The sequence below is a fragment of the Mesoplodon bidens genome, assembly GCF_964165515.1.
Source record: "Mesoplodon bidens genome assembly, chromosome: 8".
NCBI classification, from domain to species: Eukaryota; Metazoa; Chordata; class Mammalia; order Artiodactyla; family Ziphiidae; genus Mesoplodon; species Mesoplodon bidens.
In genome coordinates, this window is record NC_138165.1 from 28,172,262 (window position 1) to 28,193,620 (window position 21,359).

General features: G+C 39.3%; 1 protein-coding gene across 7 annotated transcripts in view; it reads right to left on the reverse strand.

Moving 5' to 3' along the window:
- Positions 1 to 10,545: 10,545 nt before the first annotated feature.
- Positions 10,546 to 21,359, reverse strand: part of ERICH2 (glutamate rich 2) — a 39,470-nt gene continuing 28,656 nt past the window's right edge. For 4 of the 7 annotated variants that reach the window (XM_081241786.1, XM_081241789.1, XM_081241783.1 and 1 more), the window contains 4 exons: positions 18,492 to 18,549; positions 13,925 to 13,942; positions 11,615 to 11,686; positions 10,546 to 10,744 (listed from right to left, as the gene is read on the reverse strand). In XM_081241786.1, coding sequence (XP_081097912.1) covers positions 10,623 to 10,744; positions 11,615 to 11,686; positions 13,925 to 13,942; positions 18,492 to 18,549 — 270 coding nt within the window. In that variant the 3' untranslated portion in view covers positions 10,546 to 10,622. Of the gene's footprint in view, positions 10,745 to 11,614; positions 11,904 to 13,924; positions 13,943 to 18,491; positions 18,550 to 21,359 lie in introns of those variants that run through there. The other 3 variants (XM_081241785.1, XM_081241784.1, XM_081241788.1) reach the window with 3 other exon arrangements.

Here is a 21,359-nt window from a genome sequence, read left to right on the forward strand (position 1 = left end):
TTTTTCCTCTTATTTTCTTTCATTGGGGGGATGTGAGCTAAGGGAAGGTGGCTGTAGGATGACGATGTTGTCTGCTGATTTAAGTATTCTGCCCCACCTTTGGCTCAGTTCTTCAGATGCCAACAGGATGAAACTGAATTTGGTGCCTATTATAATGGGAAAGAGATTTTCTTCCTAACACACTATCCAGTGGTAGACAAGGAACTGTGAAATGCATCATCTTAACAGGATGATTGTTTTCAAGTAATCCTTTTCATGGAAAGACATTCAGAATAATTTTTCTTTGAGGCAAAGATACATTTAGAGACCTGGGGGCATGAAACGCCAAAAGTCTTGTACAGAGTAGAAGAGGGGGCAAGCTAAAGTGTTCAAAAGGTGGGGGAAGGAGCTCAGGAAGGTTAACCAACTATTAAACTTTTTTTTGATATAGTTATGCAACAATAGGAACTATTGGGTTGGCCAAAAAGTTCGTTTGGAAGATGTTATGGCAAAACCTGAACGAACTTTTTGGCCAATCCAATACAAAATCAATTCTAAAAAAACAAGGTCTTTTGGAGGCTATAAGTGATGATTTGCAATTGTTTCTACTTAATTTATCCAACTGGGCATAAGAGTAAGCAAGTTTGTGAGTGTACTAACTGGCTAAGGTTCTATGAACATCAGCATTTCTGTCTCAGACAACATTTCTTTTCTGAACTTAATGACCTATTTATTTACTTATTAGTATTGATCCTCATCAGAAGCTTCCAGCACACCAAAAAGTGTACTAAGGCCTGCTAAAATGCCTCACATACAGTAGGCAATTCATGAATATTGCTTTATTTCCTCCCTTCCTTATGTAAACTTTTCTGTTCCTAAAGTCAGTTTTACTTTAACTTTTTTTTAGTCTTTTTAAAAATTGAAGTATAGTTGATTTATAATGTTGTGCCAGTCTCTACTGTACAGCAAAGTGACTCCACTATACACATGTATACGTTCTTTTTTTAATATTCTTTTCCATTATGGTTTTCCATTATGGTTTATCCCAGGAGATTAGATATAGTTCACTGTGCTATACAGTAGCACCTTGTTGTTTATCCTTTCTTTTTAAGTTTCTTTTTTCAAAAAAAGTACATTTCTTTCTTTAAATTAATATATGATTGTTAAAGAAAGTCTGTGACTTTATAATGAACAAAAATGAAATAACCTCATCACCCATACACAACCATAGTTAACATTTTCATTAATTTTTCCCCCAGATTTCATCCCACCCCGTTAGAGGCTTAATTTAAAAGTTTTCAGTATTGAACAGTTATTTGTACACACATGTTCACAGCAACATTATTCTCAATAGCCAAAAGGTGGAAGCAATCTAACTGTCCATCAATGGATGAATGGATACACAAAGTGAGATATATATACACAATGGAATATTATTTAGCCATAAGAAGGGATGAGGTATTGAAACATGCTAGGAGCTGGAAACAACATGCTAGGGCATAGATGAACCCTCAAGACATTATGCTGAGTAAAATACTCCAGTCACAAAAGGATAAATACTGGAGGATTCCACTTACTTGTGGTACCTAGAGTAGTCAAATTCATAGACAGAAAGTAGAACAGTGCCAAGGACTGAGGGTAGAGGGAAATGGGGAGTTATCGTTTAATGGGTACGAAGTTTTGGTTTGAGAAAATGGAAAAAGTTCTTGAGGTGGATGGTGGTGATGATTTCACAATATGAATGTGCTAAGTGTTACTGAACTGTGTGCTTTAAAATGGTTAAATGGTAAATTGTATATTTTAGCACAATAAAAATCTTTTAGTTATAAAAGTGACACGTGCCTATGATAAAAAATTAAAATGCATACATTGAAAAGTAAAGCTTTTCTTACCTACCTCCCCTCCTCACTTGCACAACCCAGAGATAACCATTCTAGCCAGTTTCATATTTCTACTTTTGACTTACCTGCACCTGTAACTGGCACAAGGATCCGCCAATTCCTCTTCCTTGGCTTTGAGTGGCCATGACCCTTGGGGACCTGACGGTACCCTAAAGAGTCCAGTTAGGCTTACAGTCTTAGAGGATGTTATTGGTGTCATTATGCTTGCTATGCTGTGGCAGATACATACAGTAGGATGCTCTCAGCTGCAAAGTAATAGAAAATCAGAAACAAACTGGCTTAAACAGTAAGAAAATTTATTGTCTTACGTAGGATATTCAGAGGTAGGGCAGGCACTAAACCAGAGATGACTATCAATAAAAATGTCATCAAGGACCAGGTTCTTCTTTTCTCTCCTCCGCTGTCCTTAGCATTGGCTTCAGCATAAAGCTTCCCATGGTTCTAAGATGCTGCAAGGACGCATGAGGGCTCTATGCTTTCTTGTCTCATGTCTCATTAGCTGAGACTGGCTGAGTTCTGTCCATGTCTAAAAATAACTAGTAGTAAAGGGATATTGGTCTAAGGGTACAAAGTTTCAATTATGTAAGATGAATAAGTTCTGGAGATCTAAGGTACAGCATGGTAACTATAGTTAACATACTTATTATACACAGGCCTACCTCATTTTTATTGCATTTCACAGATACTGTGCTTTTTAAAAATCGGAGGTTTGTGGCAACCCTGTGTCAGGCAAGTCTATTGGGGCCATTTTTCCAATAGCATTTGCTCACTTTGTGTCTCTGTGTCACATTTTGATAATTTCTGCAATATTTCAAACTCCACCAGCAAAAAGATTATGACTTGCTGAAGGCTCAGATGATGGTTAGCATTTTTTAGCAATAAAGTATTTTAAATTAAGGTATGCATATTATTTTTTTAGACATAATGTTATTGCACATTTAATAGATTACAATATAGTGTAAACATAACTTTCATATGCACTGGGAAACCAAAAACTTCATGTGCCTCACTTTAATGTGATACTAGCTTTATTGTGGTGGTCTGGAACTGAACCCAAAATATCTCTGAGCTATGCCTGTACTTGAAATTTGCTAAAAGGATAGATCTTAAATTAAATCTTCTCAACACACACATACACACACACAGGTCACTATGTGGAGGTGATGGATATGTTAATTCGCTTGATTGTGGTGCTCATTTCATAATGTATATGTGTATCAAGTTGTTCACCCTAAATATATATAAAAATATAATTTTTATGTCAATGACATTTCAAAGCTGTTACAAACAAACAAACTAGTAGCAAGTGGGATGGGAGTACCGTGATTAGCTTAGACTTATCACCTAGGTTGAAAAGGCTGGAGGGGGAATCAACCAGTGTCTGCTATAGGCTGTCTCCTGGTTCAAAAGGGTGCATTATGAACAAGGCTATGCAAGCCCCTCTCATCTCCCAGTGCTTTACGTAACAAGCCTCTGTAACTTCTGCACACACATAGCCCCACCCCACATTATAACATATCCCAAGTCAGCTGGGTAGTTTATTAGGAAAGCCAATCAGAGAGACCTTTGTCCTCCTTAGTGTGGCCTTGGAGGCTACATCTTACTTGCCTCTTGTGAATTCTCAATACCTCACAATATAGGACACTTGCCCAGAACTCCAAAACATTTCCAGTGGATCCAGGCTTTCCTTCACATCTGGCACCATGAGCTCTGGTCAAGTGCTCCCCACCCCCTCTCCTGCTTGTCCAACATCAATATTCCAGGCAAACTACCAAAATTACATATACCTTACATGTAATTAACCAAGGGTATAGTTAAAGGGAAAAAAACACACTTCAATTAAAGGGAATGTAGGTTATCACCTTGCTTAATATACAGTTGACCCTTGAACATCATGGGGGTTAGCGGTGCTGATCCTCCGTGCAGTCAAAAATCTGAGTATTGCTTATAGTTGGCCCTCAGTAACCGTCGTTTGGCATCTGTGGTTTGGCATCCATGAATTCGACCAACTGCAGACCGTATAGTACTGTAGTATTTACTACTGAGAAAAGGTCACATATAGTGGACCCACACAGTTCAAATTCACGTTGTTCAAGGGTCAACTACATAAAGAAATGAAGGGTAACTGAAGGCTATATGAGGAGCACAAAAGAGAGGCAATTCTGATTCCACGTTTGGACTGCTGGAGAGTGGTCCAGATGGAACCAACTGCCACTCACTAAGGTTATGCTATATACACTCTCTAAGGTATTAGATGGTCTTTACTTAATAAATCATTCCCCTTTCTTCAATCTGCTCCTCTCTACTGGAATCTTAGGGAGGGAAGTACAGTGAAGGGTAGGGCCTTAGAGTAAAATGATCTGGATTTGGAATACCTTATGCTCTTCCGTTCTAACCCGGGCCCTGCGAATGGCTCTGAAAGAAGCGTGGTGAGAAGGACAAGGGCCGTTCTGCCAACAATAAGGTAGCGACCAGAGAATACACCATCTCCATTCACAAGCACATCCGTGGAGTGGGTTTCGAGAAGCACACCCCTTGGGCACTCAGATTCGGAAATTTGCCACGAAGGAGATGGGAATTCCGGATATGCTCATTGATGCCAGGCTCAGCAAAGCTGTCTGGGCTGAAGGAATAAGGAATGTCCCATACTGTATCCATGTGTGACTGTCCAGAAAATGTAGTGAGGGTGAAGATTCACCAAACAAGCCCTATACATTGGTCACCTATGTATCTGTCACCACTTCCAAAAATCTACATTCAGTCAGTGTGGATGAGAACTGACCACTGATTGACAAAGTTATAAAGCCATCAAAAACAAATGACCTGGATTTGAATCTGCCAATTCCCAGGTTTATGATCTTTAGAAAGTTACTCTCAATCTTTCCTAGGTCTCAATTTCTTCACACGTAAATGGGGATAATAACATCTACCCCCATGCAGGTGTTATGAAGACTAAGAATATTAACATGTGGAATTAACATATAATATTACCATATGGAATTAACATATGGTACAGTGCCTAACACATAATAGGCTATCAGTACATATGATTATCATCCTTCCTACTAAACATGCTCATCTTAAATATTTAAAAAATAATACTCCTTTTGCCTATGTCCTCCACAACACTTAATCTTTTTTCTTACCTTCAATGTCAAACTCCTTATTTTTGTTTTCCTCACTCCAATTCACTCAAACTCACTGAAATATGGCTCTCCTTCCTCCCCCAGTCAACTGACACTGCTCTCCCTAATGTCACCAACCACCTCTTTGTTGCCATCCAATCACACTTTTTAGTTCTTACCTTACTTGTCCTCTCTATAACTTCTGGCCAAGTAGATCTTCCCAGATCTTGAAACTCTTTTCTGGATTTCTGTACTCAGATGTCAGTTAGGATGCTTTTGGCAGCAGGTAAAAGAAACCTCAATCCAAACTGGTTTAAACAATAAGAAAGTTTATCTCACTTAACAGTAAGCTCAAATAGAGGGCTGGCTCCAGAGCAATGGATACCACGATTGAACATCACCAGGAATCTAGGTTCTTTTTGCTTTACTGTCCACAACATGCTAAGATTAGTTCCTCTCATGATCACAAAATGGCTGACAACAGTAAGTAGTGCAGCATGCTTCCTGGTTCCCAACCAGAGGAATGGAGGAACCTCTCCTCCCAATCATGAAATAAAGTCCTTGATCTGACTGGGCCAATGGAGGTCACATGTCCACTTTTGGAACAGTAATAGTCACCAGAGAAATGCCATGCACTGATTGGCTGAGGGTAGCTTTTCTGAGTCCCATGGCTACGTGAGTGGGGAGTGAATATCTGAACAGAATCAGGGGTCTCTTAGCAAAGAAGCAGGGAAGGATGCTGCTGAGTAGGCGACCAATGGTATCTACTATATTTGCTTTCCTGATTTTCCTCTTGGCTATTCTTCTCAGTTTCTCTTTTGTGCATTTTTCTTTCCTGGACTACCACTTAAATGTTGTTTATCATTTAAGATAATTCTACTCTCAGTCCTCTTCTATTCAGACTACACTTTCTCTGTGGGCTACCAATGCCTTCCTTACCTTTGATTACTATCTTTAATTAAAGAGATATCTCTGTTATGTGTTATCTCACTGAGTCTAAGCTCCTAATGACTCCTAAATAAGGTGTTTATCATCAGCCAAAGTGTCTCTTCCAAGCTCCATACCATAAATTCCAAAACAACTAACACACAATATTTCCTATGGCCAGCAGAATAATCCCCCCACCTCCCAAAGATGTCTATGTCCTAATCCCCAGCACCCATAAATATGTTAGGTTACAGTGGCAAGGGACAATTAGGGCTACAAATGTAATTAAGGTTGCTAATCAGCTGACATTAAGATAGGGAAGATTACTCTGGACTCTCCAGATGGACCCAAAGTAATTACAAGCCTTTAAGGTAGAAGAGGGAGGAAGGGTGTTGAGAATTTAGCTAAATTATTTCATAATATTGCTGCCTTGGCATTCATTTTGTGTGGCTAAGTGGCCTACAGGGGCCTTGAACTGACACTAGCCTCTCCCTCAAGTGCATGCCCAGATAACAGCCCATGTACTAGACAATAGCCTGCAGATTCACAAGTAAGTGTAAATCCCACATATGACTTCCCCAGTGCACCTGGTGATAAATAAGTCTCTCCTGCTTCCCAGCTCCTTCCCCTGTGCACCCCCCTTTGATAAGACCTCTACAGAGGTTACCAAAACTCTGCTCTTTTTAGTTTGAATCCACCAATCTGGACTTAGCCTAGGAACCCCAAAAGCACTCAATTGTAGACCCTAAGTAAGACATGCACCCAGGGTCCTGCTGCCCACTCTCTCCTGCACCTTGACACCCCCCACCCCGTGGCCCCTCTGAGGTGTGCCATGTACCTTCTCTAGGACCCGTGAGTAATAAATTTCTCTATTTCACTTTCCCTTGTGGTCTACTTAACAAATGCTAATTTCACAAAAATCACAACAGGGGAGAGAGGGCTAGAGAGACAGCAATGTGAAAAGGCATCAGTCAGACAGTGCTGGTTTTGAACACGGAAAAATGGGGCCCTGAGCCAAGGAATGCAGGAGGGCTCTAGAAGCTGGAAAAGACAAGGGAACAATTCCCTCCTAGCGCCTCCAGAAAGAATGGAGCCTTGCTGATACCTTGGCTTTTGCCAAGTGAGATCCATTTTGGATTTCTGACCTCTAGAACTGTAAGATAATCAATTTGTACTGTTTTAAGCCACTAAGTTGCTTTAATTTGTTACAGCATAGAGAACAATATACTTCCTATATTCAACGTGTGTAAGTGAACCACAATATTCTCCAGCAAATCTGCTTTTCTTTCTGTGTTCCTTTTTCAGGGGATATCACCACTATCAGGCATCCAGTTATCCAGTTGGGAGTCATCCTTGACCTCTACCTCTCCCCACATTTAATTCATCACCAATTTCTGTCTGTTCTTTCTACCTCTAAAATAACATCTTTATTCCACCGCATCTCTGCTACTATCTCTTTCAGGCTACAGTACTGAACTGCTAGAATTATGTAACAGTGGAGTTTTGTATTCCACTCCAGTCTGTTCTCTATACTTTCATATATTTAAAAAAGGAGCTCCATAGGAAGAAATACATTTCACATCAAGATACACACTCTGAATGAAAAGTTTCACAAAACCATAATTCCCAGATACTCTTTTGCAATGTGTGCTATTTTCTATTCTATGTATTTAATTTAAAAAAAACCCCAGCTATTGGTGACTCACTACAGTGATTTCATATATGACCAATGGATCATGACCTGTAGTTTGAGAACATATTTTTCTACCTGGCTACTAGAATGCTCTTTCTAAAATACAATCATTATTTTCCTTAAAATCTCTCAATGGCCTCCCACTCCTTTAAGGATAAAGTTCAAACTTTAACACAGCTTGTAAGATCCACCGTTTCCCAGCGCCTTTATGAACATAGCTTCATCTGTCTCGGCTCTAACTGGTTCATTTTCATTTTGTGACCCAACCATACCTATTTACTTTCTGGACTCAGAATGTATCTACTGATAGAATGCTCTTCCCCACAACCTCTTCTTGTAGCTCATTCCCCTTCATTCTACCTTCTCAGCTTAGACTCCACTACCCTCTGAATGCTTTCCCTGGACACCTGGCCCAGGTTAGGTACCCCTCCTGCATGCTCCCTTAGCACCCTGGACTTCCTATCACCCTGCATTTCAACTGTGCCAGTGTTCTTTAAGAGCAGGCATACATAGTAGGCCTTCAGTAAATATTGATTGAATAAATGAAACGATTTTGGTGGGTTTCCATCTTAAGTCCACTGAGTGGACATTTTGTACATTTGCAAATAGTTGAATATTTGGATTCTTTCCCACCACTGTAACTGTTCTGAAGAAGGCAAAGGTCTGGAACTGAACTGTCTACATAGATACTTGTTTGCTGATTCATTAAACAGTTTCTACAGTTTAGCTACGTGTGAAGCAGCACAGAACACGGGTTCAAAATTCACTAGATCTCTCATACTGAAACATAACCTAGCATCTCGTAGTCTTAATTTCCTCATCTGAATTCCACTACCGCAGTCAATATTTACCCTTGGATATGCCCAGCATCCCAAATTCAATTTGTGTAACTGATGGGGACAATATAATAGCTTGCTCATAGGAGTAAGAAGCCAGTGAGTTAAATAATATAAAATACTTACATAAAACAATATAAAAATACTTTGCAGTACGTTTAGCTATTAGATTTTATATTTAGCTACCACATACAGACACGCATGCCTATGTCAGGTTATGCCAACACCCTAAATTACACTGATTAAGGAGTGCAAGTAGGGGACTTCCCTGGCAGTCCAGTGGTTAAGACCTTGCCTTCTAATGCAGGGGGTGCGGGTTTGATCCCTGGTCGGGGAGCTAAGATCCCATATGCCTCACGGCCAAAAAAACAAAACATAAAACAGAAGCAATATTGTAACAAATTCAATAAAGACTTTAAAAATGGTCCACATCAAATTTAAAAAACTTAAAAAAACAAAAGGAGTGCAAGTAGGATGAAGAATATGGATAAAGGGTACATATCCATAAATATGGATTATCCTGCATGATCAAACCTCGCAAATACTTAGATGTAGCTATAATATGGTCTGTGATATCATGGTCTTTTATTCAGAGTTTTTTCCTCAGAACTTGCCTGTTCCTTTAAAAGAAAACTAAAGTTTCACTAGTGTAACTAATTTAGCCTGCAATATCAGTTTTAGGGTATTTAATGACCTTCTTATGGGGAGGGCTCCAAAATCAGGTAAGTGACATCAGATTGACATACGACGGTTTTCCTATGGTAGGAAGGAATAACAAACACCCCACAAATGAAAAGAACAAGTGGTTCTTGCGGTCTCCATCAGCCAGCCCTTCAGTGCTATCCGACTATTTATGTAACTAGATGATTATACATACCTGTCTTCACTTCTTTCAGATACTCCTATAAAATGGTGCGGCCTAATTCCTCCCTCTGAATGTTAGCACGCTACAAAATGCCCAAAGAATGAATTATGCTTTAAGCATTTTGGATATGACATGATACTGTGCTGATATAAGAATAAAAATTCAAACTGCCTAACCCCAAATCAGATTGGCACACTCAAAACAAATTATTTAGGAATATTTTTCTCATTTTTACATCAGTTACCTTACAACCTAATTTGAAGGTGGTGGAAATTCACCAAGGAATACAGAATCAGCAAAATAATGTAGATTGATACATAAATGTATAATAAAGTCTTATAAATATTTTATGAAAGAATATAAACATTGTCATTAACTTTCACCTCATTCATTCACTTGGTATACACATCCCATTATTTTCCAGGCACTTGTCCAGTTGCTAGGGATATAACAGTGAAAAGACAAAGTCCTGCTTATGGAGGTTACATTTTCTAACAAGAAGGGAGAAGATAAAAAGAACAAATAAATTAGGGGAGGGATAAATTGAGAGTTTGGGATTGACATATATATACACTGCTATATTTAAAATAGATAACCAACAAGGATCTACTGTACAGCACAGGGAACTCTACTCAACATCCTGTAATAATATAAATGGGAAAAGAACTTGAAAAAGAATAGGTATATGTATAACTGAATCACTTTGCTGTACACCTGAAACTAACACAACATTGTAAATCAACTATAAAATAAAATAAAATAAAACCTTAAAAAAAAGAACAGATAATTAAATAAGAACTTCAGGTACTGATACATGCTATAAAGAACATGAAACAGATGATATAAAATGCCGAAAGTAGTGGACATGGGAGGGGTTTGGAGTATGGATTCTGGAGCCATAATGTCTGTATGCAAATTTAGGCTCTACTGATCAACAGGTATATGATGCTGGGCAAATGACTCACCCTCTCTGGGCCTCAGTTTTCTCATCTGTTGAATGGGGATAATAATAGTGTTAACCTCATGGGTTTGTTGGATTCAACAAATTAATGTGTATAGAACAGCACCTGGCACATAGTTAGTACTATGTGTTTTCAATGATTACTTCCCTCTCTGAGTAGCTCGCCTTGACCTAAAATCTAAATATTAAGAAGGAGCTCAAACTAATATGGATAAATTAAAAGAACTCTGTACCAAATAAAGAACAGTTAGACTGAAATGCAGCTCTCTTCTTTATATTTCCATAGTATACAGTAATGAACATACAGGAAGATTAAACTATAGCAGCAGCTGTCATCACCCATCTTCACATTCATCAGAGCTTTCTTCACTTGGATCCTCACTGCTCTCCCCTTCACTCTCACCACTACTGTCTTCTTCACTCTCTTCATCATCTTCCTCCAGATTTTGAGCTTTCTCTGCCACAGAAAGGGAAAGACTTGTTTAAAATGTTTCTTAGTATTTCTACCCTGAAAAATCACAATTCTTGTTTTCCCCGCCACTAAGAAATACATATTTTTGGAATGTGCGAAGTGAGCTGAAGTTTGCTAACTGCATGTAGGGTCAAAGCAGTAGTACAAAGAAGAACATATTCTTACTGGCATAAAGACGTTTGTGGATTTAAAATAAATTTAATACATTGGTCTATAAAAATATTGTTTACTACTGTCAACTTAATTCTTACTTAAATAGAATAAGAGTAAAGTGAGATTCAGGGTGATTTAGAGGGTACTGGCTTTGCTTGGAACTGTGGGATAATCCCTTTAGTGCCTGGTGCAATTAGCAGGTTCTGTTCCCTCTGAGGACTGTGTCAGTGCCCAATACCTTGTGCCCAGGGAGCCTGCTTTGCTTGGGCAGTTCCACCCCACAGAGGAAAGGGAGTCATCTTGACCATCCACAGAGGACAAGCTGGTTTCGTGAAACCATACAAGATGATCATTTAGCCTTTTCTTTTTTTTTTTTTTTTTTTTTTTTTTGCGGTACGCGGGCCTCTCACTGTTGTGGCCTCTCCCGTTGCGGAGCACAGGCTCCAGACGCTCAGGCTCAGCGGCCATGGCTCACGGACCCAGCCACTCCGCAGCATGTGGGATCCTCCCAGACGGGGGCACGAACCCGTGTCCCCTGCATCGGCAGGCGGACTCTCAACCACTGCACCACCAGGGAAGCCCTAGCCTTTTCTTAACCACTTCATGAGGAGGTACTTTGCCAATCTCCTGGGATAATGGATTTTTAAATAGTGACTGCTCACAGTTCTATGAGAAAGAAGTAATTTCAATTTTTAAATTTACCCATCAGCAGCATTTCTTCAATAAGTGAGAAAAACTCCTTGGCCTCAGGATTTTCTGGTTCATAGATTAGGACTGAAAATGGACAACAGAATGCATGTTATTAGTGTTCAAAGTGTTTCAGCAAACAGCCTCTTCAGAATGAGACTGAAACTGTCAATGAAAGTGAAAATGCACAAAGCAAAACCACTAACAGTTATACCATGGGTATATCTAAGCGCAAATAGAGAAAATGTTCTACTTATCTTAGATGCTTTGTAAGGGAAATAATCCTCATTCAGGTTTCTACCTCCTGTCCAAAGAAGGAAATCTCTATCACTATGAGGCATCCCTCATGGGCCTGTAGTCAAAGTGTTTCTTGACTATAAGCATTCCCCAAACAAGGTACAACTCCCACAAAACATGGAGACTTTACTAATGACACCCTAGTGATCGCCTACTTAACAGCACTCTCACCTCTTCATCAGACCCATTGTTTTTTTTTTTTTTTTTTTCTTTTTGCGGTATGCGGGCCTCTCACTGTTGTGGCCTCTCCCGTTGCAGAGCACAGGCTCCGGATGCGCAGGCCCAGCGGCCATGGCTCACGGGCCCAGCCGCTCCGCGGCATATGGGATCCTCCCAGACCGGGGCACGAACCCGTATCCCCTGCATCGGCAGGCGGACTCTCAACCACTGCGCCACCAGGGAGGCCCAGACCCATTGTTTTTAAGTGCTATTTATTCCTTTTTGCTGATCCTTTATGTGAATGTGTCATCTTTCCTTTGGACCATATCAATAGATTTTTTTTAGGCCTGTTAGTATGTTACCAATGTCCTAGAGCCCAGAAAGATTTACACCTTTTGTTTCAGAGTTTTCTACAGTAGTTTATTTATTTTTTCAGATCTTGCCCTACAGATCTCTCTCTCTGCCTTCTTCCTACCTGCCTGAGGTGTATTCATAATTCACATCATCCATTTAAATGTTGTGACGCCTGCGTAATATCTTGATGGCCCCCAGGGGGCACTGAAACATCAAGCGTGCTATTTGCCTGGCTAACAGTGAGACAGAGAATTGTGGATGGTTCAACTAGGCCCCAATGGCTCAGAGGGCCTCACCCCATATGGCTTTCATCCTGACACACCAAACCAAGGTCTTTATTTCCTAATTCCTAATATAACAATGTACCATTAATCTGGGTTAGCATGAGTGTGCACCTGATCAGAACATGCTTTTAAGGCTTCTAGGGGTATTTATACATCTTTTAAGGCTTCTGACAAAGGTGACTGTTTTGTACATTTTAACTTAGACTAAAATAATTTAGCAGTCTAAATCTTCCTCTGAGGCTAAGCCTCTTCCTAGAGCAGAGTTTCTCCAACTTGCTCCTTGAGATACTAGTTTCTTAAGATGTTAATATGCATTTGGGAAACTAGGCTAATGAAGTTAATCAGGTAAAGCTTATAGTAAGGAAAAACTGCAGGATTTTACATAGCCATTAATATGCTCATAACTACTATGGATCTTACAGAGAGGAGAATGTGGTTTCCCCAATTTATTATCCCCATGGAATCCTTTTTTGGTGGAACACTTACTAAGAAATCTTGAACTAATATTCCTTGGAACACAGCTTAGCAAGTTTCATGTTGGAGTTAGGATTATTCCATGGGAGTGGAGTATGCCATCAGCTATTCTCAGGGTTTAACAAAAACTGCTGGCAATTGTCAATTTTCAGAGTGAGGGAAAGGTATCTGCTTTGAAACTTAGCCCTGCAATATCCATCCTAGGTGATAAATAAAAAACTCTTTGACAGGCTAGTAGGGTTTGTAAAAAGGCAAGAGAAGCCCTTAGCACATGCAGTTGATGTTCTGGGAGTTGTTTCCCAACCGGGGCCCATAAGCAGAGGCCGGTATGGACCCTGAAGAAAGACTGTCAGATGTGAACACTGGCTCTGCCACTGTCTAGCTGGGTCACCTTGGGGAAAGCATTTAATGCCTCTGTACCTCAGTTCCCTTATCTGTAATAATACTATTGACCACATCAGGCTGTTCTGATGAATCAAACAGATAACATAGATAAAGATAAATACTTAATTTAGTCCTTGGTGCATAGTAGGTGCTGAATAAATGTTGATTATTAGTTTTCCTGGAGTGGTTCTGGGCCTGGAGAAAGGCTTGGTTCCCTCCTAAGTATGCAGTGGATGCCTCCTTCTGGCTGAAGGGCTGGGGCAGGGAGCTGGGGATGCTGCTGCCCATGGAGCTCTAAGACCCTCAGACAGGAGGCTATACTAGGGTAGACAGACTGTTGGTCTTGTTCACTGTTGCAGCCCTAAGAGAGTACCTGACACAGAGGTGGAGCCTTCAAAACATTAAAAAAAAAAAAAAAGGAATAAATGAATATAGACAACTGAATAGGAAGCAGTCCTTTTATGCCTTGATAAAATTATACTCTAGGCTAATAAGAAAGGGTGACTCATTTTACTCAAAAATAAATAGAGGGCTTCCCTGGTGGCACAGTGGTTGAGAGTCCCCCTGCCGATGCAGGGGACACGGGTTCGTGCCCCAGTCTGGGAAGATCCCACATGCCGCGGAGCGGCTGGGCCCGTGAGCCATGGCCGCTGAGCCTGTGAGTCCAGAGCCTGTGCTCCGCAACAGGAGAGGCCACAACAGTGAGAAGCCCACGTACCGCAAACAAACAAACAAACAAACAAATAAATAAATAAAAAGAAAACTTTATAGGAACTTTCTTTTCTGAAGATACATCTGTATTTGTGTTAGACCCATAATGATGAGAACCAATTTGGTTTTCAGGCCATTATTCTTAAACATTTACAATTATTATAATTGACAGAGTAGGTCTTTAAGGCTTAAAAGTTATTTTTGTAGAATCTCGGGCTGCCTGTGAGCAGAAGTGTTGGCACCCTGAGATGACTGGGCTGCAGGTAAAGAGACCAAGAAATGGGAAGACTGACAGAAAATCTCACAGTCAATCAAGAGATAAATGAAGAAAAGTACTTGGGACCCTTGACTTGCAGTCTCATTTAAAAACCACTTTTCCAAGGTTTCACCAACAACTTTTTTAGAAGGCAGGATAAAAAGAAAAGAACCCATTTGCACCTGGGATGCAGGATGGGAAGCCCTGCAGACAAGTGAAGATGCAAATGATTATACCGTGATTGGACGGCAAGAAAACACACCAGGAACTGGAGACTTGTATTCAAGAGAATGGATTTGTAAAACATTTCTGCAGGGACAAAGATGCAGTATTTCATATAAACTAGTTGCCTTAGATACAAATAAAAAATGTATTAGTCAACTTATAGGAGCCATTTCAACCTGATTGATTCATAAAAGCATCTCTTTTCCAAGTCTCTGCGTACTTAACCAGAAATATAAGCTTATTAGTCAAATGAGGAAATGGAAATATAGCAAGAAATCATAGGCTCTCAAGCCAGACCTGGGATCTAATCCTAGCTTTACCACTGGGTAGCTGTGTGACTTTGGGCGAATTCGTTCTCCTTGCTAGCCTCACTTTGCTCATCTGTAAAATGGGGTTAATCACATCTGCCTCATGGAATTGCTGTAAGAATTAAACAATGTATGTTTAATGTTCCCATAGTAGGTGTTCAATATATACATATATAAATACCTAAAAATGTAAATACACAATCTATTTTTACATGCATAACTTTCTAAATATATATAGAGAGAAAGGTGGAGTGTTCCATGGAAGAGCTAGAAGATGGGGGTGGAAAGAAAGAGACAAAAGAATATCTATGCTGTAGAGAACAGACTTGTGGTTGCCAAGGGGAGGGGGGGTGAGGGAGGGGCGGGTTGGGAGTTTGGGGCTAGTAGATGCAAACTATTATATATAGAGTGGATAAACAACAAGATCCTACTGTATAGCACAGGGAACTATATTCAATATCCTGTGACAAACTATAATGGAAAAGAATATGAAAAAGAATGTATATATATATATATGTATAACTGAATCACTTTGCTGTATGGTAGAAATTAACACAACATTGTAAATCAACTATCCTTGAAAAGATTTTTTAGAAAAAGAGTATCTATGCTGTAAGAATTTACATATAATATTTTGGGGTCCATGTTAGATGAAAAAAATTTGTTTTGTCTGTTGCTCTGAACACAGAGAGGGACTTTGGGTTAGCCCTCAGCCAAGTGCCCCTATTGGCATCAAAGAACCAGCACTTCCTTCTCCCTGGAACAGTCTGTCTACAACTCTCTGCTCTTCCTTGAACTTGCCTGGCTTTGCAAAACCGGGGCCTCCCTAATTTTCACATCCTTGGCTGGCAATCTGCCTCAGGGTTAGCCAATCTTACTTTGCACACCCCTGCTCTCTACGCCCATTCTCTGGGCCTTTTTGCCCACATTTCCCATCAGCCTCTTCTTCCTCTTGGGAGCAGCTCTTTCCCATTTGCTTCCCTGAATCATGGTGCCTGTCTTAGGGCACTCCATAGCTTCTTTTCCTAGAGTTTAGTCCTTAGTTTTAGAGGCACCACTATTTGCCATGGACAGAAAAGAGTAAATAACAGCATTACTGGATGAGCCAGTAAGAGTGCAAACCACGTCTGATATCAACCCCAAAAGGGTTTAGAGCATGTGTGCTCTGAGTTCTGCTTTCTCTCCAGCTCCCAGCATAATGTCTGGTACAGAGTTAGTGCTCAATATTTATTGGTTGGAAGGGAGTGAGTTTTTAAAGGAATATAACCCCATTAAGATATATCAGTTTGAACTTTTTCATCTCCATTGACCTGGCCCTTAATGCATGTGCACTGGTATGTCAGGTCCATAAGCATTATACTGAGCACCTGCTGTTTACAGTTTGGGCTAACAGCCAAAACTTACTGACAGATGTGGTGATATCAGTGTCTATATTTTGTAAGCTTTAGCCAGAGGCTTTTCTAAAATGATTGATGAATATATATATATATATAATATAATATGTAAATTTTCCTACAATTAGGCTCCACAAGAAAAACTCAAGAGAACTGGGAGCTAGAGCTACAAAATCACTCCCTTCTATACCAGCCACACAGAGAAGAAAAGTAGTTGAGGGAAAGCGAGGCTGGGGTTCCAGTTCTGGCTCTGTCACTTGCTCCCTGAGCAGGGCTGCACAAGCTGCTTAACCTCTCTCTGCTTCAGTTTCATTATTTATAAAAACAGAGGATTGGACATGATTCTCTCTCTAAGGATTCTTTCTGATTGGAAATTCTGTTTGTGGGCCACCAGAAACAGTTTTGATTGAAATATTTTATTCGATGGTTCTAAAGGTCAAAAATGCTTGAAAGGATTAAACAAGTCAAATTATTTTGGATATAAAATAGATAGTGTTAAAGCATTCAAGAAACCCATTTTAAAAATTAGCCAATGATTTAAGAAGTTCTGTATCCACAATGGGGACTCTGTGAGGCAAGGGAGAGTAGGCCCCCTGTCCCTACACTACATTTTCACTAAAAGATTTTAACCATAAGACAGGTCTACAATAGTTAATATTTCAAGTCCATTATTAATAAAGTTTAATTGTAGAGTTGCCATTTTCTCCTTTAAAATAACTAAGACTAATGAAGTAAGAGAAAAAGATGGGCAAAATAGTTGAAAAGATTATGGATTTTGACAGAGAGCTGGAATCTTTCAAAATCATTAGATAGGTTTGCTAAAATTGGAAAATACAATCCTTGAAATTAAGAATTCACTAGATAGTTTTAACAGCAGATTGGACACAGCAAAAGATAGGATAAATTAACTCAAAAACAGGTCAATAGAAGATATCCAAACTGAAGCTTAGAAATAGAAAAAAATGGAAAAAACAGAGCTGAGTATAAGATACATGTGGGTCACCATGAACAAAAGTCTAATTTATGTGTAATTGGAGACCTAGGAAGAGAAGAGAGAGAATATGGCAGAGGCAATCTTTGAAGGTTAATGGCCAAGAAATCCTCAAAGTTGATGAAAACATCAACCCACAGAGTTAAGAAACTCAGCAAACCTCCCAAACCTTTCTTTGCTTAAATACAAAGAAAACCACCACCATTTTGAACGTCAAGTCAAACCACTAAAACTCAAAGACAGAAAAATAAGGTAGTTCACATCATTCCTCTACTCAAAAGTGTCCAGTGGTTTCCCACCTCACTCAGAGAAAAAGCCAAGGTCCTTAAGCTGCGAAAGGTGTTATGCAATCTGCACAACCCCTGACCTGTAAGCTCTCCGACCTCATCTCCTATCATACTTTCCCTGGCTTATTCTCAACACATTTGCTATTAGTCCTGCCCGGAACACACTTCCTCCAGATGACAGGACTCACTTCCTCAACTTCTTCAGGTGTTTGCTCTAGTCTTCCAGTGAGGCCTTCCTAGACCATCCTACTTAAAACTGCTTTGCCTCCCTCCCACTATTTTCTACTCCTTCTTCCCTGCTTTATTTTTCTCCATAGCACCTATCATCTGTGACACGCTAGTTACAGATAAATTTGTTATCTGTCTGAAACTAGATATAAATGTGGGATCGTTATCTGTCCAGTGCCTAGAACAGTGCCTGGCATACGTAGGTACTCAAATATTTGTGGAATAATTGCATGTTAAGTAAGGCTTCCTGCACTACACAACACTTCTTTGAATCTAAAGGCATAATGCTACTAACCCGTTATCATGAGGCTAAGGATTTTGACTTATTTTTTAATGGTGTAATTAGTCTCTGTCATTTTATCCCACTCAAAGTTACTCTAGAAGACTAAATTAGTCCTTATACCAATTTTTACTATCAAGGATTCACTGAGACACTATCAGAGAATTCATTAGATGTATGATAATCAAACCACCTTACATATTATGGAATGTATTTGGAAACAGAGACGATTGGAAAAAGGAAAAGTATTTTGTACTTACTCATCTGACATAATTTTTTTGCCAAATGGTAGTCTTGGTCCATTTCTGATCTCAGGAACTGGAAAACATTCAGAAATTCTTCAGCTACGTAGTTTCACAGAGAATTTAAATGTCAATTATAAACTCCCTAGAAAATATTCCGTTAATGATTAACTATTTTGCTTTTAACTTTTACTTGTTTTTCCAGGACTGAGTCTGTCATCAGTCAGTTAATGAGGACTATTTAAGGACTACTTAAGGCCACACAGAATAAGTATGATACCTCTGCTTTGCTGCAGCCACACAGTGTACACACTACTGAACAATTTGAGAATATGTAGGTTGATTCAACTGGCATAGACTCTGAAGATTTTAATCACTTTAATATCCCTTTGGTTCAGATACAGCTTTTATTTGTGAACTTAATCCATAATTACACGACAATACTTAGTAAAAATATAGATTTACAATTATGTACATTCAATATTTTCCAGTATTGATTGCCCTTATACCATCTAGTTTTGCCTTTACTATTTTTATTGTATTTTTTTATTACAAAGTAATATTTGTATGCATATTTGTATGTATATTTTTGTAGGGAGGAAATTTAAATGCTAAATAAACACATTCTGTCCGCAATTAAATAGCATCTGTCCCCAATTTAATAGCATTAAATAGCATTTTTACCATTTAGAGATGTTTATTTTTAACATCTCCATGAACATCATTTTAGTATTTTTTCCATAAATGAACACATATATATTTACAAAAACTAGGATTATTCAGTAACTTTTAAAAAATACACCACATATCATGGTCATTTTCTCCCCATGGAATTAAATATTCTTGTTTATTTTTTTTACTTACTTAGGCTCCACAATTTACTGATCTTCTATTACTAGTTATTTAGACACCTTCCATTAAAAAAAGAAGCCTACGCTCGGATAATTATTCTTGCTTATGTGTCACATATTCTGAACCATTTGCAGGTACACTAGGTTTACTCTGCAAGAGATAGGTACATGAAGTAATATTCAAGAGTCTTTGGCTGGTATTGATCTGCATATGAGTATTAAGAAACTGAGGCTGGAGAAAGAATCACTAGAATGAGCAGATGGAATACTCACTGGACCTCACACAGGGCTGAGAAGAACTCATGTTCTCTCCAGCCAGAGTGGAAGGTCCTCTTAATACAGAGAGCACACTGGGAAGAGTCCTCATAAGGGTTATTGCCTTAGTAGTGTCCCTCCGCTATAAAGGTTGCCCTGGATCTTCCCAACAAAGTTAAAACGCAAAACTCAAAAGGAGAAACCTATGTCCAAGTAACTCAACTGTTCCAGATCAAAGTCCAACAACAGGGCCTCCCTGGTGGCGCAGTGGTTGAGAGTCCGCCTGCCGATGCAGGGGATACGGGTTCGTGCCCCGGTCTGGGAGGATCCCATATGCCGCGGAGCGGCTGGGCCCGTGAGCCGTGGCCGCTGGGCCTGCGCGTCCGGAGCCTGTGCTCCGCAACGGGAGAGGCCACAACAGTGAGAGGCCCGCATACCACAAAAAGAAAAAAAAAAAAAAAAAAAAAAAAAAAAAGTCCAACAACAAAAGTTTGTATCCAAGGGCATAACATTTTCAACATCTAGGATTTGGTAAAAAAAATTACCAGGCATGCGAAGATGCAGGAAAATATGACCTATAAGCAGGAGAAAACTTAATCAATAGAAACTGACCTAGAGTTGACAGAGGTGATAGCATAGCAAACATGTTAAAATAGCCACATTATACTATGTCATAAGCTCACAAGTAGAGAAAATCTGAGCGTGAGGAGGCGAGAAATGATAGCTACAGAAGTATTTAAAGGAAGCCTCTAGAGATGCTAAACAGGATACCTAAAATGAATATATATATGTATGTATATATATGGGGCTAGGGAGGGAGAGGGAGAGAAGGAGGGAGATGGACTTAACAGCAGATTATAACTGCAAAGAAAAGATCATGAACTTGAACACAGAGCATTAGAAATTCCTAAAATAAAATACATAGAGGGACTTCCCTCGTGGTCCAGTGGTAAAGAATCTGCCTTCCAATGTAGGGGACATGGGTTCGATCCCTGGTCAGGGAACTATGATCCCACATGCTGTGGGGCAACTAAGCCTGCACACCACAATTAGAGAGCCCACGTGCCACAATTAAGACCCAGCGTAGCCAAAAATCAATAAATATTTTTAAAAATATATAGAAAAAACAATAGGAAAAAAGGGAACATCAGTGACTTTTGGGACGATATTGGGTGGTCTAACATATGTATAATTGTAGCCCAGATGAAGAGAGGGAGGGCAGAGATCAGAAAAAACATTTGAAGACTTAATAACTGAACATTTTCCAAACGTGGTGAAAACTATAAACTCATAGGTCCAAGAATCTCAATGAACAGAAGAAATAGGTCACATCAAGGCATATCATAATCAAATTGCCAAAAATAATACATATGAAGAAAATTTGAAAGATGGTAAAAAAGACATATACATGTAAATAAAAATAAGAATAACAGCACACATCTTGTCTAAAGCTATGCAAAATGTGAGAGAATGGAGCAACCTTTCAAAGTACTGAAAGAAACCTGGCCCCCCACCCTAGAATCTCCAGCTATCAAATCCTTTAAAAATAAAGGTGAAATTAAGACTTTTCAGACAAACAAAAGCTGAGAGAATTCATTTCCAGCAGAACGGCATTATAAGAAATAGTAAGGGAAGCTTTTCAGGTAAAAGGAAAATAATATCAGGTAGAAATTTGGATCTACACAGAGCTATGAAGAACTCCAGAAATGCCTTCCAAAAGAAGATATTTTCCATTAAAAAAAATCTCTTTAAAAGATAGCTAACCATCTAAAACAAAAAG